Here is a 27,056-nt window from a genome sequence, read left to right on the forward strand (position 1 = left end):
TGATGAAATACTAATCTACTCCTGATTCACAAGACTGATGAAATGCACAGGTTCTTGCACTGGTACCATTGACTCCTGAACCAGGTCTTCCAGTTTGTGAATGCTGCTTGATCTGTCACAGCTGTACTTCCGCTGAATGGCGTCCTTGAGATTCTTCAAGTAATCAGTAGCTTCTTTGGCATCATTGAAAAACTATAAAAAGATGAAAACCGGCAGCTCAAGTTTATTCAATGCCAGTCAAGCACAGAGTTGTCAAGTCCAAGTACCAGAGCCCCGTGGACCCCTCATGAGTAGGAAGAGAATAAAATCACAAGACAACTTAATAGTCACATTCCTCCTTTACCCAAACAACCACTGTTGAATTTGGATGATTGTCAGTAAATGCTAAGTGTCTAAAGCTGATATCTGTATTGTGCTTTGGCCCTATATTATTCTGGCTAAAGCTTTGTTTTACTTGAGGGTCCAAATAATTTATGAGTAGGAGTGATATTCCAATATTTTAAAATTCCTGAAGAATAAAAAAAAAAGAGCTCTTTGTAATGACTCTTTATAATGAAATATTTCCTTGTAAAAGGCATTTATAAAATAAAGATTTTCTGACATTTTAAAAGGCTTTTAAAGGATTTCCTCCTTAATACAATGCTTCAGTCTATCCTATAGGACATTTTTCCCATACACCCTACAAAGAAAATATTTCAGTTTCTTTCCCCTGCACATTACATACATGTCCTCAATAAATAGGGAGATGCTTTCTGTAAATCGGCCCAAATCACGCTGTGATCCCATTCACATACCTCGAAATACGCGGTGTTTTCCTTGACGTGCTGCTCCACACACTGGCACAGCTGTAAGACCCAGCTCCATTGTGTCTGCATTGCTGCTCGATAGGCCTTGAAGATAAAAATCACAGCCATTGTAACTGGCTGAAGAGGAATGACATATACATACGACAAAGCTTTTAAAGGATTAGAAACTCTGCTATCGAAATAGGTGATGAGATCATTTTAACAGAGCAAGACCTGAAAATTAGGGTAGTGAAATGTCCCTCTAATACAAGAGCTCTCACTTGCACAAAGCCAGTCCTAAAAATCTAAATCTAAATTTAAATTAAATCTAAAATAAATATTTAAAAATGCACATAAAAATAGATGGTTCTGTAGTTTTCACTTGTTTTTGTTTCTAAAACTAGGCCAGCAGTTCTTGGGGTCAGGGGGGTGACTTACATACTTGTTTTTGCCAGAGAGGTTTGGGAAGAGTGAAGAAGAGAGAGGGCAATCCTTTATTTCTGTAATTCTGGAACTATAATTATTATAGTACTAGGAATTTTTATTACAAATATTTTCACTTGAATTTTGAATATAAAGTGAATCTCTTGTGAGAGCAAAAAGGTAACAGAACACCTACTTCATAAAGAAAACATAAAACACCCTTTCATATTTAAGATGCAATTCACTGACTTCCAGAAGAGGGCGATGTAGATACTTTAATGACTCAAGTAAGCCTGTCACGCTTCCCCTCCTGGAAAAAGTTATTTCTGCTGAGCTATGCTCAGGCAGGCTTTCTGAACGGAATATACAGTGTAGGAATGGAAATCTGGCAACATATCACAGTCATATTACCTGCACCCTCAAATTAAGCTACTTTGAGCAAATTGGCTGTAAAAGACGTATCATTGTGAGTTGTTAGATTATTAGTTTATTTTTTCACATAACGTATGAAGAAGTGTTGATAATTAACTAAATATTACCCATGTGCCCACAAGACATTGGATAGGCCAAAAGAATCATAAAGATGACTCAAGCTTAATTTTATCCCTCAAGAAATTTTTAATTAGATTAGCATTTCTACATAAAAGTAATCAGGTTCACATTCACATTATCCAATCCCATTAAAATTCTTAGCCTGTAATCATATTTCCTAACAGTTTCATCTCTACCTTGAAGATTACTCTATTTTTAGTTTAGTATCATACAAAAGTATATCCAAATCCTTCGTTATTCTAAAGTGCTTTCCCTAATGCTCCCCACTACTCTTCTAGCTCTTTAACTGGCTCTTTAATTGGCATTTCATCTGCATGCAAGACTCTAATTTTTTTTTGTTTTTAATGTTTGTTTATTTATTTATTTTTGAGAGAAAGAGAGCACAAACAGGGAAAAAGGAGAGAGATAGAGGGAAGCACGGAATTTGAAGCAGGCTCTGAGCTGTCAGCACAGACCCAACGCGGAGCTCGAACCCACAAACTGTGAGATCATGACCTGAGCCGAAGTCAGACGCTTAACTGACTGAGCCACCCAGGTGCCCTAAGACTCCATTTTTCTATGAAGCAGGTCAAATATAACATTCCCAAAACTTCCTATTGAGGCCTAAAATTTCACTAATCTTTTGTTTTGTGGCAATTTCAGTGAACAAAGACTATCAGATTCCTCTCCTCACCTGTGAGAGTTTGAAGCATGTCACATTTTAAGTACAGCTCCATCTTTTCCCTCTGGCAATATACCACATTTGTCCATGTTTGATGCATGTCTCTCTTATATAACACCCCTTTACTTTTAGAAAGTCACTAACTCTAACTAGTACATATTAGGACTAAAAAGTAAACACACTACCACTACCGCACGGGAAACCTGATAAATCCCATACCACTTCTCCATTTCTGGATGTGAAATGTGTGCACTATGCCATGTGGCTTTGACAGACTGTTGTTGCAATATACCTCACAAAACTAGATTGTGAATAAAATTATTAAGTTAAATAATAACTGTAAATACTTCCTGGGAACATATGTAACCAGAGCTGTACTAAGTAGTAAGAGTACGTTATTTGCCTCATCTTACTACAATGCTATGGGTTAGAGGATCGCCCCCATTTTGGATAGGAGGCTAAGTCTGGTTACATGGCTTGCACGATACCACAGTATCAGGGAGGAATAAAAAAAGAGCCTTCATATTTACTATAATACATCGCTTTAGCCATGGGAGTTGACAAAGGTACCTTTATTCTAAGTGACAGGTGAGTAACACAGAAAAAGCAAGAGAGCTAAAGGCAAGAAGCACTATGATTTGTCAGAAACATTATTTTTAAGTCACGTTGTATTAAAAGTTTGATAGTTTGTATTTCTGAATTTATCAGCAATAAAAGAATCTAAAGAGTGACTATCAAATGTCAATATTCGACCATGACCGTTATGCTTCCTGACTTACCTCAATTGTCAGTCTGGCTGGGTGATTTTCCGAAAGTAGCTGCTCTGCTATCTCCTGAACTGATTTAATATTTTCTTCCTTTTGATCAAGTTCTCTCATTAATTCCTAATTTAACAAAAAATGAAGAAGTGAGGTTAGAAAAAGATCTACACCTGATATACAACCTTAGCATTCAATGACAAAGGCCATACTCACAGCATGGTAATCTTTTTTCCGAGCTATGTTGTTATTTCTTTCACTCCAGTCATAGGCAACTTCCTCCTCTTCTTTTTCATTCAACCAAATAAGTTCATTAGTTGCACGAGTTACAAAATTATGGAGTGTATCAAGGTGCCGTTCCTGATTCCTGGATGTATTCTTCGTAAGAAAAATCATTGTTAAGAATCATGTCTTTGCCAAATAGAGATAAGGGAAACAGAAAGTAAAAACAAAACAAAACAAAACAAAACAAAAAAACACAACTTACCAGGAGTTTTGCATACTGACTCTCTAATCGGTGTAACTTTTCTGCATAAGTTAGTTTAAGAGGTGCCGTCATTTGGATCTATAACATGGGATAAAAAGACATCAAGCTTAGGGATCCTAAGGAATTCTGACTCATACTCACTGTATCTATTATTTTGTTATAGGCTCTTTATATATAAAAAAAAAAGAGCAAAACAATAGCTAACTAAAATGAAATATATACAGATTTTAAATTCATATACCTCACTGATTTTAGCTTCTTTAAGGCTAGATTCAAATTCTTCAATAGCTCGGTGAACGTTTTTATGATTCTCTAAATGGCTTTCAACACTTGGCAAATCTGATCCCCATTCAGTGCGGTCTAGCTGCACCTTTAAACAGAAAGATACTAGATTTAAAAAAAGAAACTAAGAGCAATAAAGACTAAAGACTAAAACTTTCAGGTAACCATTTTTTTACCTGCATCTCATCAACCCAATTCAAAAGATCTTGAACAAATTTCATGTTGATTTCCTCTTCTGTTAAATTCTGATCCAGCAAAGAAGACTTTAGAAGGGGCTTTCGGATCTGCATCAATTTCAGAGTTTGTAATGAATTGGCCTCTACTCCTGAACTGAAACTTGGAACTAATCCTCCTGATGGGAAACCAGGTGTATAAGCTGGAGTGACAGATGGAGTCAGACGGGAAGTCAGACCTGATGACAGGCCTGATGTCACACTAGAAGGGGTCAGGGAAGGCGTTAAACCCTGGGTCAGCCCTGAGTTCAGACTGGGGTTTAAGGTCTGTGCAAATCCTGAGTTTAAACTTTGAGTAATTCCTGATATCATGAGTTTTGTCTGTTCCGTCGTCAGCATGCGCCCTTTGCTGTACACCGAGGAACATTCATTCCTCAAGGCCATAATTTCATCGCGGAGTTTTGCAACCCTGGAAAGAACATCAGAAGACGTAAACTATAACGCAAAAGGCATTTTTCACAAAGTGTGAACTCTAATGCCAACTATGGACATTAGTCAGTTAACAGTAATGTATCAATTACTGGCTCATCAATTATAACAACAGAATCACACTAATTCAAGATATTACTAATTGGGAAAGGTGTGTATAAAGGGGCATAAGGAAACTCTGTATTTTCCAATCAATTTTTCTGTAAACGTGAACTGCTCCAAAAAATAGTCTATTTAAAAAAAAAATCATGGGGCACCTGGGTGGCTCAGTCGGTTAAAAGTCTGACTTGCTTTTGGCTCAGGTCATGATCTCACAGTCTTCAGATTGAGCCCTGAGACAGGCTCCACGCTGGGTGTGGAACCTGCTTAAAAATCTCTCTCACTCTCTCCCTTTGCCCCTCTCCCCCCTTGCACGTGCTCACTCTCTCTCTCAAAAAAAAAAAAAAAAAAAAAAAGTCCTTGTAATCATACTGACAAAATTTGGCATCACAATTTTTTTCACTGAATTTGTGCAATAAGCACTTTCCATATTATCACATAGTCTTTCTAGTGAACATAATTACTGCACTACAATGTCATCATTCTATTATTTGACATGTAGGATATTTCCAAATTTTGTTATTATAAAAGATTTCTGACATGAACAAAAAACTTTTTTATTTATTTATATATTTTCTATATTTAAAATTATTACAAATTCCTAGAAGTGAAATTACTGGGTCAAAGCATCATTTACAATTTTTGCTTAATATGTATTATATACATATATATAATATATACAGTCTACATACTGTATATATTATATACATATAATATATACAGTATATTATATACATATAACATATACAGTCTACAACCTGAAAGGGTTCCATTCCCTACCCCTAAACCCACTTCTCAGAGACACAGAATTTTATACATTTTTTTTCAACATTTTGTTATAAATATTTTCATGATAGGATAAATCGATAACTTAAAAAATCAGTTATAAAGGATACTTTCTTATATTTTCCCTTTTTCAAATGTCATACAACTATTTTAGCCGTAAGTATATTACTGCAGTATTCCATATTGTATGTGCTATAAAGTATTTTTCTATTACTTATCTTTGAAAAACAAATACCTATTTAACATCTCAAAATACATCTGAATTAAGGCAACACACATTTTCAACTGAAAAGAGCATAAGAAATGTATTTCATAAAACTGCCACATTCTGCATTCCCATCACAAGTGCCCATGAAGTGATTACACAAAAGGATAAGGTATGAGTACGTAGCAATCTTACCTCTGTACCAACTGATCTGCCTGGTAGTATTTTCCATCAATAAGAATCTGTACATCGATTACATGCTGGCGTAAAAGGTTCTCACATTCAAGTATATACCCGGCAATTTCTGCTTCATTCTGAAACTGTACTCCTGATTCTAATCTTTTAGAATCCTGTATTTTAAAAGAACTCAATATTAATTTCATGAAACAAGTTTCCAAACTAGCCTCAAATATGAAACTCAAAATACTGGAATGCAAAGCTACTTATTAGGTCTTCTCTGTTTTACCTTTTGGTTCAAAAATATGCTTTCTCTTTGCTCACTCTTCCTCAAGAGAGCAAACAGTGATCACAATCTTTAACAAACTTTAAGTTTCAGTAGAAGACAATACCAAGAATCAACTAAATGTTACACAAAAATTTTATTTCACCCAAAGGTACAGACCCCTCCACCATAATCCCAATGGCTCCTAAAATTAACTTACAGACTGGAGAGCGTTTCGGGCAAGTATCAGTTTGTCTTCACAGATGACACTGTCCCTTTGAACTCGGTTGGCAATCTGCTGCAACATTTCCAACCTACAAGAAGGGACAAAATAAATTAAAGCCTTGCCCTTTGAAGTACAGAGTTTACCGCCCCTGAAAAATAATTCCCCACCAAAAGCAAAACACAATCCTACAACGATGATTCCATACCTGTGTCCATCAAAGGATTCATTGCCGAAGCTAATGCAGGAGTTGATCAGAGTTGGACCACAATTAACCGAGAGAAAGTTTTCATTTGAATCAAGACTGGTTCGAGTGCTAGTAGTGTTACTAAACACAGAATCACTGCTACGGTAGCTGTAACTACTACTGTGCATTTTTGTTCCTGAAACGATGTTCTTTCTTTGACCATTAAAAGTAAACTAAAAAGTAGAAGGTCTGCTGAAAGCTCTACTTCTAACGGTGAAAACCACAGCTAAATGTTACAGCTTTAATAGCTCCTTAAATACGCTCCAACTTGCATATTCAACATACAGCAAATAATGTGCTGGTAACCATTCAAAAGAATCTCGCCTAAAGCCATGCGTTTGCTAGCTGAGGTTTGCCTTTTGTAGCCTGCATGAAAACTCTACAAGTATGGACAAGGCAGGCTCATCAGGGCGTCACTGAAAAATATTTGCGAAATATTTTCATCAAGAGTCATCCAGTTGCAGTCACCTAAAAAACAACTCAGGTGCCTCTCACTGAAGCCCAGGTACAATTGTAAAGGTTATTCAGGCAATACCAATCACCAGCTTAAAAATACAAATATTCAATCACAGCCTGACTTTTGTAAAGGGCCAGGTCTGTCTCTCCTGGCTAAAAGCTGGTACTTATAAGCACATGTAAACAAGTGAGTTTGATGAGAAACAAAGTACATTTCCATTTTAACCTCTATGTCATTTGTTTATTAGATTAAATTAACTGGAAAATTATCCATTTGCCTTTTTTCACATGATGTGCTCTCAAGAACGTTACTTAATCTTACTACTGTTACTTTATATTTTTAAAAGCCAAAGCAGTATGGGAGCCTGGGTGGCTCAGTTATTAAACTTCAGACTTCGGCTCAGGTCACAATCTCACGGTTTGTGGGTTCGAACCCCGTGTCATGCTGACAGTGTGGAGCCTGCTTGGGATTCTCTCCCTCTCTGTCTCTCTGTGCCTCCCTGACTCATGCTTTCTCTCTCTCAAAATAAATGAATAAACTTTAAAAAAAAAAAAGAAAAGAAAAAGAAAGAAAGAAAGAAAGAAAGAAAGAAAGAAAGAAAGAAAGAATGCCAAAGCACTAAAGTAGAAAAATATCAATGCAATGCTTGCAAATTCAACTTGTCTGTGCTTGTTTTTCCTTTCTATAGGTTATTACATGGCAAAAGAACATTGGTTACTTCTCCTTTACCTTTTACACACTCTCACTGCACATGGTTATTACTTGCAGTTAATAGTTAATGCCAAAAAACTTGTGTCAAGAAAAATGAAGGCGTTTATCCAACCAAGCTCCTAGAGTATTTTCATATACCCAACACTACAAAGCAAAACTGTTGCTTCTCCACTCTAAAGGTAGCTATTTTTCTTTTCAGATGGCAAGAAAGGGGAAATTTGAGAGTATCATATCAAATATAGTTAGTAAGCAGAAAAGCTTGAAATAATAACAGCAGCATTAGCATTTATTAAGCAATTATTATGTGCCAGGAAATTAACTGATCATTTCATATGCATGACCTCATCACATACTTATAAGCACCAAATGTGGTAGGTACTATTACATCCTGTTTACAAATAAGGAAACTGAGGCTTAGAGAGGTTAATGAATTTGTCTAAGATTACACAGCTTGCAAATTAAGCTAAAAATCTAATCCAGGATTCACTAGCTCCTGGACCTTGAACTCAACCACTGCATTAAAATCCGGTTACTATTCTGACAACTAAAAATCTACTCCATTATCCTTTCTGAGACATACTTTTCCATTACTTCTGATGATTAGTTTAGTGTATAATTTTAATCACCCACAATTATCTCCTCCATAAAAGGTTCACCCTGGGTATTTCAAGCTTATTTTGGATCTAGATCCAGTTATGCAGATAGAATATTATACTTTAACAGAAGTGTAATCAGTATTTTCATAAATAACTGACACGTTAGCCTTGCTCTCATATCTTCAAGGCATTATTCTTTCCTATTTCAACAACACGGGAGTCATGTGTGGAACACAAAGAACTTGAGTACTCTAGGGGCTCCCTGTGTCCCAGGCAATGCATTAAGCACTGGCAACACAAAAGACAGCAAAACCAAGTCTGTCTCCACATTCCTGGCGCTCATAACTGTGAACAGGCAGCCCTGACTCAAACGATCACAGAAATAAATATAAAATTACAACTGTGATATGAAAGAACAATACATGTAAATATGAGAGTTATAACCAAGACATCTGAACCAGCGTGGGAGACCACAGGAAGTTTCGTGAGGAAGTAACACTGGAGCCGGGATCTGAGATTGATCAGGAGTGAAGAGAGACATGGAGGATGAAAGAGACTTCCCTGCCAAAGGAACAGATGGTGCAAAGATCCTGTGTATGGAGGAGGGCAGGATCTTGGCACATCAGGGCTCCTGAGAGGCAGCCAGTGTGGCCACAGGGTAGGGAGCAAGAAGGATGTGGAGTGAGAAGGCCAGAGAGGTGCACCGGACCACACAGGCCTATACTGTGAGGGTCAGCCCCTACGGAGCTCCCTTCCCCAATGCCATACATAGGACAGGCTGTGAGGGAAGTACTATAATGGAGGCAAATCCACTCAACAAATATCTCCTAAGGACTAAGCAGTGCTTTCCCAGGCACTGGGAGAGAGAGAATGGGAGAGAGAGAATGATAAAGAGTCAGTGATGATTTCATGGAATAACTGTGTTTGTGGAAGTAGGAATTTGAACCAGCATATCCTGAGTGTTCTCTAGAGGCCACTTCGCTGCCCTTTAAATGGAGACAGACTCGAATCTGGCTTCCATTGCCCCACGGAAGGATGGCCTTGGCAAAAATATAATAAAAAACGAAGTAAATGAACTGTTGACCTGCAAATGGATCCAGGCCCTGATGATTTAAATATATGGGAAATGCCCACAGGTAATTTAGATTATTAGAGGAGACTTCACACACCAACCCAGCTTAGCATGTCCTATTTGAACATTACTTCACTGATTTACTCTTCACATCTCTTGGATGAGTTTCTGGATAAGAAAATGGGAGAATCAGAAAGACTAAGTGACTTATCCAAGGTCATGCAGCAAAGGAAATGAAAAATATAAATGTTGGTCCTAGGCCTGCCTGGCTCCAAAACTTAAGTTCTTCCTATGAGAACAAAGAGACACCTCCCCGTGCCCAACTTGATACCCATGGCAGAAAACATCCCCAGGCCTACCTTTCTACTTCTGGTCGAAGTGCCTTCTCTCTCTCGAGCATGGCAATAATGAGTTTCCCCCACTCTTTTTCTATGTCATTTGGATGATAACCTTGAAGTAGTTTGATGCGTCCAAATTCTATCCAAATCTTGAGAAAACAAAAAAATGTAGTATGAAGCAAGGATGTAAAAAAAAAAAAAAAAAAGAAAAGAAAAAGATTTATGTTTGACAATACAAAGGCAATTCCTACTTACCTCTAATAATTTATATAGGCGTTTAATTTTTGATTTTTCTGTCTCCTTTGGTGGAATTTCTGTTTCTTTAAACTGTAAATACTGATTATAAAGTGCCTAGAATGAAAGGGAAAATAAATGAAGGCCCAAATTTCAAAGACCTATTTTCATTACCGCACAGTGTACCACTTCAAATCCCACTTACTATGCTATATGCATTCAGTGGAATTGCTTTATAAAACTGACACTCAAGGACAATACTGATTCCCAGCTAGTTGGTGACTAGGTTGCAGAACGCAAGATTTGACAAGGGTGTAATTACTGATGTGTGTCGGGATTTAACATGTGCCATGCAGGGATCTGGATAATAATAAGCCATGGCAGACTTTAATATGGTTCTAACTAAAAATCTCTCATCATACAAACAAGAAAGCATATCTTTTAAAAGATTCACTTTCCAAATGCTGCCCTTTAGCTTTCAGTTTTTGGAAAAATAATCTGATGCAATTCCCAAAAGGAAAAAAATGTTCTCTTCTGTATTATGGATCTATCCTCGAAAACAGAATTCTTATCATATAGATAGGGCTAAATCTTGATTCCAGTGTCCCAGTAAAATGACCCCATGCTCCATTATAGTACTTTAACTTGTTGGCCAAGTTAACCAGATCTTTTAATAAACAAACATAGATGTTATTTGTTACAGCTATTATTATAGAAGTTTCAACTACATAATTCAATTATCTACTTTGTAGATACTAATTTGAAAATATCTTAAATATAATATTAAAAAGGACCTTCATAAAAATTATATAGATAAAACATATCCACATTAATAAGTATATACAAATCATTTCATTTTCATTCATGTTGTTTTTCTAAAAAAATTCCGTATAAATCTTCAGGCAGGATTTCTGAAGGATTCCATTCAACGTTTTACTGGTTAATGAAATTACTGGCATTTCCCCATGATGTTTTCGTCTATGTATCATGTGCTGTCCTAGGCACCAGCAAATAATCTGTGTAGCCACTCAAATTTCTTCCAAAACCTTAAGAATTTGCATTAATCAGAAGCCAATACAAATTTACCCAAGTGTCTGGACAATAGGAACCCACTTGGAAATAAGCTGAACCTCAAATCTGCAAATTGCTTTGAACTCAAAATGCAATGTTTCAGGACACCCACTAGAAAATAAGCTCAGGATGCCATTATGTTATGTGCTAACCACCATTCCTGGTAGATGTGGTGAAAGAAGGGGGACATCTTTCTGGCCCTGGGAAGTTTTGCATCCACAAAGGGAGACATCACACAAACAACTTCAGGACACTTAAAAAGCATCATATCAACACATGCCAAGTAACTTCACGCCAAGGACAAACTCCCCATGGCAATGTGAATAAAAACTGTTCCACAGATGTTCTGTACGGATGCATGAACACGATGAATAATTTTAACAGGACCCACCCTGGGTTATTACAGATTTTGCAATTCCAGTTTGATCAAAAAACAAAGCCTATAATTCAAGGAATTAAGACTTTATTGTTAATATTCACATTATCCGTTTCTTAAAATAAAGCAGATTACTTTGTTATTACAAATCCAAATATACAAAATGAGATGATACTCATCAGTAATTTTACATATCTATAATTCTTTTATATTTCTAGGGTGTTTTTGCCTCAAAGAGTTGGACCTGTTTTTAGGTAGCATCAAACGTCTTACGAAATGGAAGTCAGGTATGTGTTTCTCATTTCATGGTGAAATAGAGTATGTGCTTCTTGCTTTACAAAAAGAAACCTCTACAGGAGTTTTTAACAGGGTTTAACCACAGGCACAATCCCAACCATGGTTAAACTTGTACCAGCTTCCCAGAGCCCTTCTTGCCTGAGCCATATGGTGGGTTCCAAGCATTCCCCATGCACCAAAAGCAATTTGGCAATGTCAGTTCCAGGGTCTCTCAAATTATATCTTTTAACTCCCAACAATTCAAAGCTAAGGGACTATAAATTTCTTTAAGGTGTTATTGCTATTATGTTTTCATTATTAACGTTTACCTCCATTTTCTTTGAGTAATGGGAGATGAATAAATTTAAAAACTGCCTATTTATTAGTGGCTTGCCAAGGGAAATTTTTCTTGAACTTCTGAAATTATGGAACTATTATAACATTATTTAAAAGTTTAATAATCAAGCCCAATCCTTTGTAACTTCTACAGTGACACAGACCTTGAGTTCTACGGGATTATTAGGAAATGTTCTCTCAGACATTGTGGTCACATGGTGTCTAATCCACTGAATGAGGTAGTTCACCATATTCTGGTATTCAATCCATTTGACTTCAACATCCTGGAACAATAAAATGACAGACAAGATCCATGTCTGCAAATAATAACATTCATATCTAACACAATTTAGTCAAAGGTCATTCTGTGAATGTATATGTCCTTAAGCTGGTCAGTCAGAACCAGCTCATTGTTTTCTCACTTTTCACACAGCCCCACATAAAGAGATGTGAAAACATGCCACCAACATCTGACAACGAAGACTGACCTAATGAGTGTCACTTCTGATCCAGAGATGGTGGCTGCCTGGGGCACTATGTTAAGATGGCTTCTGAGGCTGCATCCAAATGCAGCAGGAAGAAACACTGTGATCATTTTGGGGTTTTCCAGGCACCCACAATGAGGGAGTAAGAGCGTGCACAAGCCAAGTTAGCTGCTATGTCCTCCAACCTTTCTAGATCTAAATCCACTGTATACCTGAATTCAATGGTCTATAGAGTATGCAGGAAAGCAGACAGGAATAAAAATTATAGAAAATGTATGTGGTAGGATTACTCATTAAGCAAACCTTTTATAAAAATGGAAAGAAACTGGAAGGCTGTCACCTGCTCTGTTGAATTAAAAGTATTTGACAAGTGCTTATTGCATTCAAAGCATTATACTATGTGTTGTAATAAGAATTTAATACTTTAAGACATAATACCTTTTATCAAAGAGTTACTGTCTAGATAGGGAGGCAGGAGAGTCATAATATAAACAGTTAAGCAAAATGAAAAGCAGTAGTTAATTAAGTGCTGAAATAACTGAAACAGGTAGTATATGATAAAGGCTGAGATAAGAATCAGGTCATTATATATGTGCCTCAAAACAATCACCAAGTTATTCTTGGGAGAGAAGTCCTTGAGCAGTTCTGCAACAACCAGTAAGTGTTGGGGGGCGGAGGGGAGGAAGAGATAAAAGATAGGGAGCCCCAAGTGAGTAGGACTCTGAACCAGAAATGCCCTGGCTACCAGCAAACAGCCTGTGTTGAAACACTGTAGCTAAAAAAGGAGGTATGTAGAATTTTCAATGTCAGAGTATTAGGCTGGACTTCACCTAACAAGCTATATGTAATCACTGAACGTTTTCAAGCCAAAGACATCAGGTTTTAGGAAGATCAATCTGGTGACCGTGTGCAGTGCTGATGGGAAGAGAAATAAAACAGAGGCAGAAAAGTGTAGAAAAGCTGTCATCCTAGTAAGGAGTACGAGGCAGGAACGGGGTGAAGGCAGGGAGAAGATAAGGCAAAGAATGGCCATGAGAAACATTCTCAAGCAACGCTCAACACTCAACTGTTGACAGACATCACAGTAAAGGATGAGCAGGAGAGCAAGTTACTCAGGGATCAGAAGACGATACACCTCTGAGAGAAAGAACAGGGAGAAGAGAATGGAAGTAAGTCCAGAAACAAAAGCACACAGAGGTGAAAAAGATGAGCTCCAAAATTTTCTAAGTAAATTAGGAATAAAGGTATCTGCAAGGGAAAGGGTGAGAAGTCCAGGGTGAAGGGGCTCATCCTCTAACGCACAACTGATGGTTTCCCGTTCTCTTCCAGAAATGCTTCCATATGTGTTCGTATGACCACTACAAAATGCACCGTTGAACTGAATTACACAAATGTTTGGGAAACAGTGGACAAATGAGGAGCCCAAAGCTCTCTGTACCACACTTCACTCTGCTTATGAAGTAGCTTGTTAATTTGGCAAAATCAAATAACCTTCCTCTAGATAATCACCTTTAAATCAGAAAAACAATTCCTAGCCAACTTATTTCATGCGATTATGAGAATTAGTAACATTGAAAGTGATCTCAGGGGTGAGATATTCTGCAGATACAGAAGGACATCAAACAGAGCAAATATAAAACAGCAGCAAGTTAAAAAGGAAAAACTCCAAAATTCGGTGCTTTAGAGCTTTTAATTATAAAATTATATGTAACTCTAAACAGCTTACTTTATGACACAGAACAAATGTTTCTGAGTTATACTTTAATTATAATGGTAGAATAGTGTCATGAAAATGCAAACAGTACTGGTTCATTAAATAGCATCTTAACTCAAATTCTTTAAAGAATATTTCACATTTAAATACTGTAAAAAGCTCTATCAAAGAATTCAGTTAACTGGTCATTAATTGGTCATTACTGAATCCGCAGCTTCTAGTAGGGAAAAATCAATACTCACATTTGCACCAATGCCTTCGCCACCTTCAGGGACTTTGGGAAATGCATCATAGAGAGATGACACATAAGTTATTACTGATTTTTCATCAGGTGAGGAGACATCAACATCTAAAAGCAGCCACATAAATTATTTCAAAATGTTGACAGATTACTTCTGACCAGACTTTCATGCCAGTCTACATCTAGTCAGAACAACTCACCTTCAGGATCCAGAAGTCTTATAACTCCAATTTTTTCTGCTACATAAAAAGCGTGCTCTAAATTTGCAAGGTTGCTTTGAACAGCAACAGTATTCATGTCTATCAGGTCCGGCCTAGGAAAAAATTCACTGCAATCAGTTAAGTTTTCTCACGTGCTAATTCAACATTACACGAACCTGTTTATCTATTTACATACCATCTCTGCAAATACTAATACTAAGCCTATATTGAAATACAAAGATTTTCATCAAATATTTAACAATGCTTACTTTTCTCAGAAACTTTTGTGTGCTGGGGTGCTTGGATGGCTCAGTCAATTGAGGTTCCAACTCCTGGGCCATGATCTCACGGTTCTTGAGTTTAAGCCCCACATCAGGCTCTGAGTTGGCAGTACAGAGCCTGCTTGGGATTCTGTCTGCCCCTCCCCCGCTTGCTTGTGTACTCTCTCAAAATAAATAAATAAGCTTAAAAAAAAAAGATTCTCTCTCTCTCTGCCCCTCCCCCCGCATGTGCTTTTTCTCTCTCCCAATAAAAAAAACTTTTGTATGCCAAAACCAAGTGTGGCAAGGAAATTATAAAAAGTTGGTAACTTTCAACAAAGTCTACAAATTCCTCATAATCGTAAACTCTACTATTCCAACAGCTATTCAACGTTCCAACACAAACGTTTATGATGAATTCAATGCTGCTTCCTTGGCACCCACCGCCCAGTGGACAGGATGCCATGTGCTGTGATTGCTGTCGACTCATCTTTGCGAGCACTATCATCCTTTGTGAAGCCTTCACTCATCTTCACAACCTTCATTTTTCTCTCTGCTGCCTGAACTCTTTACACACTCCTGGGCCTGTGCTTGTCACTTTGGCCCTCAGAATAATCATACGCTTCCCTGCCCTATTAATTCACTATTTAATGTGCATGCACATCTTGCTTCTCACAACCAGCTAACTCTAAGTCAGCAAGAACCATGTATTAATAAACTTTTGTATTTTATCCTTCTGCTGAGACAAAGAATGACAAAGAATTAGCAGACAACAAATATCTAGCAGTAAGTTGGTAAGTAGGTTGGCTAATTAGTAATTTGAATCATAAATGAAAGACTAAAATAAGCACTAGTTTACATCTTCACAAGCATCTATGTGCATGCCCGTGTACATGCACACAGGTGCAAGCACACACACACACACACACACACACACACACACACACACACACTCATACACCAGACTTCAACCCTTTCTATTTTGTGAGACTTGCATGTTTTACTAAACCACAGGGATACTTTAAAGCTATCTCTGTCTATATACAAGACAGGAAAAGGGAAAGACTTCCCAAATACTCCTTGCATAGACAGCGGCAAAATGTGGTAGTTGGAAACTTAACACAAGGCAAAAGCCAGTCAGGAAATGTTCATCTCAAAAGCAAAGCATTAAAAGAATGCAAAAACAAATGTGGAAACAGTAAAGCTCAAAAAGAGTGGTACCCACCCTCAAAATCACTAAGAACCCACTCTTATCAAGTTCTAAGGCTGGCTCTTAACAATGTCCCACAGACATTCTGGTTTGCTCAGAATAGTCATCTGGGAACTGCAGAATGAGTGGGAGGGCTCAGAGGTCATGGAGAAGGACTGAAATGCAAATTATTTTGAATACTACTTGGAAAGCTGTTTACATGAAAAACTCTTAGGAAGGTAAACAACAATTTGCAGTCTTCTTTTTATCTGATAAGAGAGCAGACCTCAAAGAAATCTACTTACAGTTTTACAGAACTTTCAAAGTGTTCAGAACCTTGAAATGTAGCCGCCATGACCTACCTACCTATTTCCCGGGAAATTATTAGCAAGTTTGTTAATGTTTTTCATATGCACCAACATGATTACTTAAAAGTGATCCTACATTTATTATAGGAACAACAAATCTACTGACAACAATAGAGGTAAGTTACATACCTCTAAAAATAATATTTTTTACTCCCAAAGAAGTATTTTTGAAGAATCTGCCAACTTCAAGATTACTAAACAGGTGAATTTAGGTCTAGACAAAAACAAATATCTAAAGTTCAAAAAACTGTTTTGCTTCCATAAAGTTCACACATTTTGAAGAAATAAAAACCAGCCTTTCTGGGTTTGCCAAATCTCCCAACAAGAAAGGGCATGTTGTTATACGAACCCTGCCATTAGCAAGAAAGTAAACAGTGAGTAATCCCAGAGGGAATGAATAAAGTCATTGAAGAACCAAGTTTTTGACTAAAAGAATAAAACATAAAACTTCCTTCAGAATGACATAGTCATTTCAGCACAAAGGCAGCTGTATAATACACTGAGTTGAGATAAGTCACCTCTTTTATCATGATATTTAACACTTTAATGGAACAAAAAACGAAGTGACATTCCTTTATTAAAAGACTGCAGTAGAGAAAATTAATAAAAAAAACAAAGAAAAAAATTGTAAAACCACTATGAGAAACGAACAGCCTGAACGTTTTCAAAATCCTATCCCTCTCCAAACTCATCTCCTAACCATTCAGTCATTTTCAGTCTTCTACTCTGCCTTTCCTCTAGCTGTCTGGAGCTTCCAGAAGAGGCTTGTGTTGTAACCTATCTTTCTTCTTCTTTACAGGCTCACTGGGATCATATAACCTTTTAAAACTTTACCTGTTTTCCACCTACAGGTTTGTATTTTCATTCCAAAGGTTTCATTCCAGCTTAAGATCTCCTTTTTGCGGAACTTTAATAGGAAATTTTGTTCCCATTTTAGGTTTGACTAACCCAAGTCTACACTACATTGTAAACAGGTACAAGACAACAACCATGTTCCTATATTGCATTAATTTTTCTAGTTTCCCTATTTTCTTCAAACCTTTCAAAATCATATAATGTAATACTCTGCCACTGAAAGTAATATATGTTAGTCTTTTATGGGAAAAGGGCCATCCTAACTCTTAACTTGTGTCATTATTCTGGAATAATATAATCTTTTCTGAATGACTCAATGTTCACAGATAGCACTTTTAAAAAACATACATTTTTATCCTACCTTTTTTTTCCATAAATGATTAAAAACAGCTTACAAAGAAAAACACAAGAAGATACCACAAAGTAGGGACACCTGGGTGGGTCAGTTGGTTAAACGTCCAACTCAGGTCACCATCTCATGGTTCATGAGTTCTCAGCCCAGCACTGGGCTCTCTGCTGTCAGCATCGAGCTTGCTTTGGATCCTCTGTCCCCCTCTCTTTGCCCCTCCCCCACTCGTGTGCTCTGTCTCTCAAAAATAAACAAACATAAAACAAATTTTAAAAAAAGAAGATACCACAAATTATATAGTGTGAGTATAAAATCAAGATAAGACCATAAGATGAAACTGAAAGCAAAGCCAAAAGTGCAAAGCACTTGTACGCATGCTCAGTGCCCTTAATTTGTTTAAAAACATAGGACCAAAAGGTCTCAAAGTGGCTACTGCCATAATACAAAATAATTTTGGATAAAAGTAATGTTTATCTTTCATATAACACTCATGTTAAAAGAGCATTCTCTCTAAACAAAAAAATTATACAATAGGCTATACACATACATACACACACACACACACACACACACACACACACACACATACATACAAAACTGCAGGCATATATACATGTATATGGGCATTTATATTTATGTTTATATTTATATACACATATACACACACATATACATACACACACACACAACACACATATATAGACAGACATATATTTTATATATGTTACCACCCACATTAATAGATAGCCAAACTAACAGAACATTAAAACTATGTAAGATATTTTTTGGTACAGACACCCCAAAGTAACTTTTCAGTCCTCAAATTCTTTATTATTATATTAGCTCACATGAGAATTAGATAGGATTCTGAGAGAAAATTTGACTTATGCAGTATTACAAATGGCTAAAGATTAGCACAAGACACACTACTTAAGACTTCCACATGACATCATGCCAAACACTGAAATGCTCAACTACAAGAAACATGAAACCAAGTCAGAATACTTAGACTTAGAAACGGCCATTGGAACACCCTTGAAGGGACACTGATAAAAGTTAGCTAAGAGAAGAGAGCATTAGTGCAGACACAAGATTAACAAATTCCAAACCAAAAGTATGATAATGGCTGCAAGGATAGATCTAACATTAGTAGTCAGAATCCAAATCAGGATGTTTTTTCAAAGTATGCAAAATTTATTTAAATTCATAGGGTTTACTGGGTTGTGTTGGCTCTCAATTGGCATTCAATCATTATTTACTGTGTGGGTATAGATGTAAGTTTTGGCTATCCAGGATCTGAACCCTCTTGAGAAATTTTCCCTTTTAGGAATCACGACAGAAAGAGAAACGAGCAGAGTCCATTTCTCAAAGCAAAAACACATCGGGTTTTTGTCTCTTTCCTTCCCTCAACAAATGTCCACTGCATACCTCACCCCCATACATGACACGACCTGATCAACTCAGATTCTTCCTGTAAGTCTTGCTTTTCTACATTCCCAGATGCTGTGTACTATCCTCATGTGTGTATTTGCCACAATTCATTCTAACTCTGCACTTGCCTCTCACAATGGACAGCAGGCTGCCTGAAGGCAGACCTTGTTTTAGCCGTGTTTGTATCTTCAATATCTAGCATGATGCTCGGCACACGAATATTTGAAAAATGAATAAACTATAAAGAAATGAATAGCTTTGAGGACTGGAAGGTACCATCTGGCACCTGGTTCAAATTCCTGATTCCTAGGTTTGTTCCTTTTCTTTTTGTTAATTTCTACAGATAAAGCTACCATCGATAGCTTCCAATCAGGATTTCACACCCTTATCAAAATCCACATGGGACAGAACACAATGCCATTAACTTCTCCGTGAACTAAACAGACACATCTTAAGGTTTCCTAAAGGCTTTCTCTGCTAAAAACAATCTGAAAACAGGCATGCAGTGAAAACAACAAGCAAGGGATAAATTACAAAGTTTCAAAAAGTGTAATTATCACTCTGAATTTACAGATGAAACAATTTAAGCTTTAAGAGATTAAGTAATTTCAAGAATGCAAGCTGACAAGGGCAGTCAGGATTTGAACCCAGGTGTATCTCTCTACAAAGTCTGAGCAACGTGTTGCGCTGTGCTGGCATTATAAACTGAAATCTAATTAAATCGTAACATCCGATATGAAGCTGAAAAATCAAGATAAAGAAAACAGAGAAGAATTTATGCTTCTGCTGGTGGGGAAAGTGATAATGATGATGGTAATACAAGAAACACAAGATAGTGTGTCTGTGCATGCTGGCATATCCGGAAAAATAAACTGTATGAAATAAAATGTAATTCCAGACTGTCACCCAAACAGTACTCATCAATATATACTGTAACAATGTTTTCCACACTTGGAATGGTGCTAGGCCCTACTCTAGACTGACAGAATATAGAGAAAGGCCTGGTTATCTGTATTTTAACAAGGTTCTCCCCTTCCCCCAGGGTGATTCTTATCAGGCAAGTCTGGAAACTAAATCATTTTAAAATCCTTCTTGCCTCTAATACATTTCTGATTTTCTTTCAAAATCATCCATATTCTGCACTGGCAAAAAAAAACCCATAACACTATCAGATAATTATGTAACAAGACAAACACAAAGCAGACACAAACACAAACATGCCTACTGCCTTAGACTCTCAGTAGGAGACAGCAAGCCTTTTCCCTCTTTTCCAGGGCTGATTTTTATTGCTTAAATCAAGAGGAAAAGAACACGTTTAGGATTGGAGGGGATGGGGCGGAGTCACATTTCATATTGGCCCAACTCTGGAATAGACTGTAAAACGAGGTAGCTGACGAAGACAGCATTTGGTGACAGATTGTTTCATTGAAATAAAAACCGCTTATATAAACTTCGCGATAGGAGATATCAGATCACGTGAAAGGACACTGAGCAATAATTTTCTTTCTCACACAAAAAACCAGAAAGTAGAATGGTTATTGCCAGCGTTTGGGGGGTGGGAGAAGAGTTCTGGAGATGGATGGCGGTGATGGTTTAGCAACAGTGTATTAACATACCAAATGGTAAATGTTACGTATATTTTACCACAGTTTTTCAAACTTTAAAAAAAAATTTAAGGGGCGCCTGGGTGGCGCAGTCGGTTAAGCGTCCGACTTCAGCCAGGTCACAATCTCGCGGTCCGTGAGTTCGAGCCCCACGTCAGGCTCTGGGCTGATGGCTCAGAGCCTGGAGCCTGTTTCTGATTCTGTGTCTCCCTCTATCTCTGCCCCTCCCCCGTTCATGCTCTGTCTCTCTCTGTCCCAAAAATAAATAAACGTTGAAAAAAAAAATTTTTTTTAAATAAAAAAAAATTAAAAAAAAAATTTTAAAGGACCATTTTTACATATTTGAGCGAAAAGGCTCTACCGAGATAGAAAGAAGTAACAGGGCTGTGACTCAGGTGTCCTGTGACTTAGTCCTAACTTGTTCTCTGACTGTGAACATGCATCCAGAAACCCGTGTCTCAGGTTTCTCATTTCTCCTACAAAAAAGTGAAAATCAAGGATTACAGAAAATCAGGAACTATAAGAATCGTCTGGAATTCCAGGGAGTGTCTTGAGATTTGTGTGGCAGTGGAAGAAAGCCATTTTAGGTTTGAAGAAGCCAACTGATTTGTCCAAGGTCTCAAGAGAAGATTCATGTGAAAGTACCTGTGAAACTAAATATAAACCACTATATGCATGGGTTATTAAAAAGCATCCACTGGCATGTAACCAATGTAATGAAAATGTCACAGAAGGCCTAACTTGGCACTTCGGTAACACTAATTCTAAATAATTCTTCCCAGTCAACAAACTAGCAAGTTCATTCATTCGCTCAACATTTAATAAGCACCTACTATGTGCTGGGCAGAGAGGCACTAAGAATACAGGCACTGGGCATACGAAGAACTCAGAGCTCTAAAGGGAGTTCAGGAGTAAACCAGGAGAAAACCTGGTTGGAAAGAACACCCTGAGCACCAAGGCAGAGGGGGAAAAGCCTGCACATGTTCAGGCCTGGAGGCCACGTGAGAACAAGGAGACCACTGCCTGGGATGGGAGCCAACATCAGGAGGACACATGGTGAGAGATGACTGGAAGGACGCAGGGGCAGAGATAATGCAGAATCTCATGAACTTTTTTTTTATGTTTATTTTTGAGAGAGAACATGTGCACACACGTGTGCACAGGGAAGGGGCAGAGAGAGAGAGAAGAAGAGGATCCAAGGCAGGCTCTGAGGTGTCAGCACAGAGCCCAATGCCGGGCTTGAACTCATGAGCCATGAGACCATGACCTGAGCTGAAGTCAGACGCTTAACTGACTGAGCCACCCAGAGGCCCCAAATCTCATGAACTTCTTAAAGGATTTTGAATATTTTTCTAAGAACTAAGGCACTGAAATGCGTTAAGGAGGTGACAGGACTAAATGATCAGATCTGAGGTTAGATGCAGAAGAAATCTCAAGTGTTGAAAGTATTCCCACAGAAGCCAGTAGGGAACCATAGTGACTGCAAAAGAATGTGGCAGCAGTGGAGAGAAGCAGACAGGGCAGGAGGTATTTCGAAGGTCAAATCCACAGAACTTAGGGGTGTGGGCATGGATGGGAGTCAACACAGAGAGAAAAGAAAGTCAACAGGCAACCCCCCAAAAACTCCCAACATGTACTGGCCTTGTGGCTGAGTCTACAAATAGATCTGAGCAGGAAGAGCCCAAGAAACAGGAGGAAAACCAGGGCAGTGTGGAGCCATAAAAACCAAAGAAAAAAGACTAGTATTTCAAGAAGAAAAGAATGGTCAGTAGGGTCAAATACAGAGGAGAAAAATGAGGCCTGAAAACGACCCATTGGATTTAGCCACATGGAAGACATTCTTGACCCTAGAAGAGTTTTGGTGGATTATGGGCCCAGAGGCCAGAAGAAGTGAGGTGAGGAATAAATATAGAGTAAAGAAATGTAAATGGAGGGTACAGACAATTCTTTTGACAAGTCTGGCCTTTAAGGAAAGGAATGATGTGAGGCAGTAGATGGGAAAAAAGCATGGAGTTAAGAGAGGAATTTTTTGTTGTTGTTTTATTAGCCAAGAGGCTTCAGCGTGCTTAAAATTCAAGGAGAAAGATCTGTTGAGGGAGAAAGGTTTAGTGTAATGAGAAAGAAGGTTTCTGAGGCAATGGTAGAGATGGGATCCAGAGCACAGGAGGAGGGATAACAGGCCTTGGAGAGGTGGAGGAGGAATTCGTCTGTCAAACGGGAGCAAAGATGGGCTGGGATGGAAGCAAACAAAGTCAGGTCTGTATCTTTGGTAGCAAAGAGAAAGACATTTCACTTGCTGGTGTCAGTATTCTCTGAGAGCAGGAGTGCAGATCATCAGCTAATAGTAAGGGGAGAAAAGGCAGTATGAGTGAGAGAAGGTGTGAATTAACACAGATAGGAAAAGACTGCTGATCAGAACCAGTTGAAGCTGGTAAGCATGAAGTCACAGTGAAACTGATCATCTGCATATGACTTTTTCTGGTACGCTTCACTGCTTGAGTACATGCACAGACAAAGCAGGTAGCTGGGCGCGCACAGGCTCAGGCTTTGCTGGAAAACTAGTATGTACTCAGCAGCATGCAAGAAATTGAAAGGAAATTATGTGGAAATAAAAAAAAACAAAAACAAAAACCTCCATTTACCTAGAAATCAGTCTTAAAACAACGTCTGTACTCCAGAACACGACGCACCTACTCACACACAGATGCATGAAGCCACATATATTACTCAACATTTGTTCTCTGATAGATCACACAATAACAATATGTATTCAATATGCCTCACTTATCCTATGGCAGTTCAGCAGTTACCATAACAAATTCCCGTAGATGACTGGATTAAATCATGTTCAGGCTTAGCATGTTTTTACTGTTCTTATTGGTACAAAAAGTATCTCCCCTCAGCCCCCTCCCCTCAGCGGAAAAAAAAAAAAAAGGACAGCAAATAAAGATGAACATGCAAGAGACCCACCCATATTTTTGTAAATGGGTGTACATATTCCTTTATGCTCCTATTTGGGCACGTATTGTAGAAGGAAACAAAGCCATGAAGGTAATTTTCCCTTTCTCAGAACTAGATGCCTCAATTTATTTCAAATTTTCTTCCTATTTTTTTCTATAAAGTAACTCTCTACCAACAAGACAGAAAGCAAAGTATGAAAAATGCTATGATTTACAGCGAGTTTTGTTAGTACTTCAAGATTGGAACCTACCAATGGAAATTAAAAGATACCTAAGGAGTTACAAGTCTCAATTCACAAAGAACAATTAACCCCATAACAGCCTCATACACTTTAACAAACACAGAGAATAGTATTGATTTTGATAGAGACCTAATTCTTTCAATACCTATATTTTAGTGAACTTAAGTAAATCTTACTCTCTAGGGGATAAATATGCCTCCAAAAGAGGGATAAACTTACTTTTTAGTCTGATAGAAAATATTAAACCACTTCATATCACAAAATAACATAGGAACAGGAATCTGAAAATGAGTCAAAATAAAGACATATTGCAACAAAACCGACGGACCTATCAAAGAAAAATAGATGGATAGAAGATATGTCAGCTACTCTTGCAACATAAGAGAAATCTTAGTGTTAGAGAAAGGTAAGAAAATGCCGAAGGGAGCCAGGACGAAGGAAGCATATGTCAAGTTTCAAAGTAAGGGGAGTATTTCAGCAAAGCCCAGCTTCTCTTGTGCTTTACGGTCACGTGCCCTGTTATTAGTGGGTGGGCAGCAGGAAGGGAAGGAATCTGATGTTTATTACATACTTCCCAAACCTCTGGCATTGTGGCCCACATTCTCTTGTATGTTACCTCAAGACCACCCCCACTGCTGGCATTCTAACGTCTTAAATGATCACATCATTCTCAAATTTGCCAACTTACTTGGTCATTTTCCCCTAAACTCTCAACACATTCATGTTTAGACTAATAGCTTGCACACCAGAGGGAAACATAAGCCTGCAATTTCAGCTCTGGCACATACCTTAAAAGCTGAAAAAAAATTGTATGAATAAAAGGGTAAATTAAAAAAGAAGAGAGGGCACCTGGCTGGCTCAGTCAGTAGAGTGTCTGACTCTTGATTTCAGCTCAGGTCATGATCTCATTCATGGTTCATGAGTTCAAGCCTTGTGTCAGGCTCTGCACTGCTGGGATTCTCTCTCCCTCTCTCTCTGTCCCACACCCACCTGTGCACACTTGCATGCTCGCGTTCTCTCTCAAAATGAATAAACAAACTTGAAGAATAGAAAAAAATGAATGGGGTTTAATATCTGCTAGGATGTCATTAACAAATAATGGAATCTTTCTTAAAGGCATCATGGAGGGGAAACAGTACAGAAGGGTATTTCAGTGCAACTCTTCTAGCAGACAATTCAGATATAGGTCTTAAAACTTTAAATGCATTACCCTTCGACCCAGAAATTCTACTTCTAGGAACTTGTCAAACCAACACACTCACACATCTGCAAAACACACATACAAAGTCCAATACAATACTTTTTAATAGCAAAAAAATGTAAAGTCCATCAACACAATACTATTAAATAATGTTACATCCATACATCAGAACACTCTGTAGCATTTTAAAAGAATAAGGTAAACCCATTTCTGCTGATATGGAAAGACATCCAAAATAAATTAAGGAGAAAGAAAAATGTGAAATAACATATATGCCATTCTCTCAACTGTGTTTTAGAAAAGATTATAATAATGTTCAAGATTCGGTGCTTATGTAAATTATACCTCAACAAGCTGACCCTCCCCCCACTCTGCCCCAAAACAGGTGTTTGTATATGCACAGAACATTTCTGGAAGACTATGAAAGAAACTGAACAGTTGTCTCTAGGGAAGGGGACTGGGTATCTGGGGAAAGAGATCACATTTCAATGCATTCACTTTTATTCTATTTGAGAATTTTACTATGTTAATGTATTACATTTTGTTAGTTGCTATTTTTTTTTATATAAAAGTCACAGATGCAAGTTGAAGTAGGGTTGTGGCAAGAAATACCTACAGGAGAACCTACTATAAAATTTACCAGGCTTTCACAGTGAGCTCTCAGAATTCAACTGTGTTGAGTTTATCTGGTAAGGCAAATAAGCAATTTGATTTTGCCTCAAAAACTGAAATACTTGTGACTTTTCCAAAAATTATAACCTTCGGGGCTCTGTGTCTTTGCCTAGCCCATGGCCACACACACACACCAGAGACCATACTTGTGTGTATGTGCACACACATACACACACCCTCAGACTTCTGGGTTCTGCAGCCTAAGGGCAGACCTGGTTCTGAAGGGAAAAAAATCCCCTCATCAACACTAATCCAACTTCCTATGGGAACATTTCAAACCCTAAAGGGCCTCCTCCCAGTATTAAACCAGTCCAATCCAGTTCAGCTTGTAAGGTGTGACTGAATCCAAGCATGCGGCTTAATCACAGGCCTCCAGGTCAGACTATTAAACATGATGATTCTGACCACAGCCTTACAGTCTAATCTTCCCAATTACAGCATCTTTAAACATTTAATGTAATGAAATATGATGGTCCCATTAAGTTCTAATTCAAAATGCAAACAATGAACAAAATAATTGCTATCCAACTACACACTCAGACAAGTGAAAAGCTTCTGGCTGCCTGATTAGAAAATATTTAAATGGCGTGCTCCTGAACACAATCTATCCTAAGAAAGTGGAGTCCTCCTTGGTTACGTAATGTATGTAAAACATGCTTGTGAAAAGAATGCCAAGGGCCTCAAAAGGAAATTCAAACCAGTGAATGGCATAAACTAAAAACAAGACTAGGACAAACAGAAACTATTAAGCAGAAATAATCTCTCTGCCAAACACACCACCCCTCTACCATGTGAGTCGTGACGTATTCGTACCTTTCCATCCTACCACCTTAGGTTTTCACCTGGCTCTACCGCACATGTTGCCCTGTTCTTTGTGGCCTGTGGGCGCACATTCATGTTCATGCCTGCTCAGGCAGACATGTTTTCACAGTGGTGCTGCTGTTTGGGAACTTGGCTTTCATCAATGTTCTGGGGCAGTTATCTGCATGCAGTGACTGATAAAGTAGGACAAGTCAGGGGCTGAATGTCAAGCTAGAAGCCAGAGCTTTACTTCTCTCAAAAAGAAAAACAAAATCAGTTTTACTGTGATAACTGAGCACACTCTTAAATGAGAGCACAGAAAAATCAGCTGAACGGTCTGACTGTAACACCTACTATGAAGAACATGTGTTACTAATGGGAATTTTAGTCCTCTGTATCCAAACT

General features: G+C 37.9%; 1 protein-coding gene across 26 annotated transcripts in view; it reads right to left on the bottom strand.

Annotated features, from left to right (window-relative positions):
* The window catches only part of DST (dystonin), a 372,684-nt gene that overhangs the window by 167,399 nt on the left and 178,229 nt on the right, over positions 1 to 27,056 (bottom strand). For 22 of the 26 annotated variants that reach the window (XM_047859452.1, XM_047859460.1, XM_047859447.1 and 19 more), the window contains 14 exons: positions 14,720 to 14,832; positions 14,521 to 14,627; positions 12,244 to 12,363; positions 10,042 to 10,137; positions 9,808 to 9,935; positions 6,363 to 6,456; positions 5,896 to 6,050; positions 4,125 to 4,590; positions 3,908 to 4,036; positions 3,667 to 3,744; positions 3,396 to 3,557; positions 3,201 to 3,305; positions 795 to 890; positions 67 to 192 (listed from right to left, as the gene is read on the bottom strand). In XM_047859452.1, the coding sequence (XP_047715408.1) occupies positions 67 to 192; positions 795 to 890; positions 3,201 to 3,305; positions 3,396 to 3,557; positions 3,667 to 3,744; positions 3,908 to 4,036; positions 4,125 to 4,590; positions 5,896 to 6,050; positions 6,363 to 6,456; positions 9,808 to 9,935; positions 10,042 to 10,137; positions 12,244 to 12,363; positions 14,521 to 14,627; positions 14,720 to 14,832 (1,975 nt within the window). Of the gene's footprint in view, positions 1 to 66; positions 193 to 794; positions 891 to 3,200; positions 3,306 to 3,395; positions 3,558 to 3,666; positions 3,745 to 3,907; positions 4,037 to 4,124; positions 4,591 to 5,895; positions 6,051 to 6,362; positions 6,457 to 6,573; positions 6,955 to 9,807; positions 9,936 to 10,041; positions 10,138 to 12,243; positions 12,364 to 14,520; positions 14,628 to 14,719; positions 14,833 to 27,056 lie in introns of those variants that run through there. The other 4 variants (XM_047859450.1, XM_047859458.1, XM_047859443.1 and 1 more) reach the window with 3 other exon arrangements.

The sequence above is a fragment of the Prionailurus viverrinus genome, chromosome B2 (genome assembly GCF_022837055.1).
Source record: "Prionailurus viverrinus isolate Anna chromosome B2, UM_Priviv_1.0, whole genome shotgun sequence".
Lineage (NCBI taxonomy): Eukaryota > Metazoa > Chordata > Mammalia > Carnivora > Felidae > Prionailurus > Prionailurus viverrinus.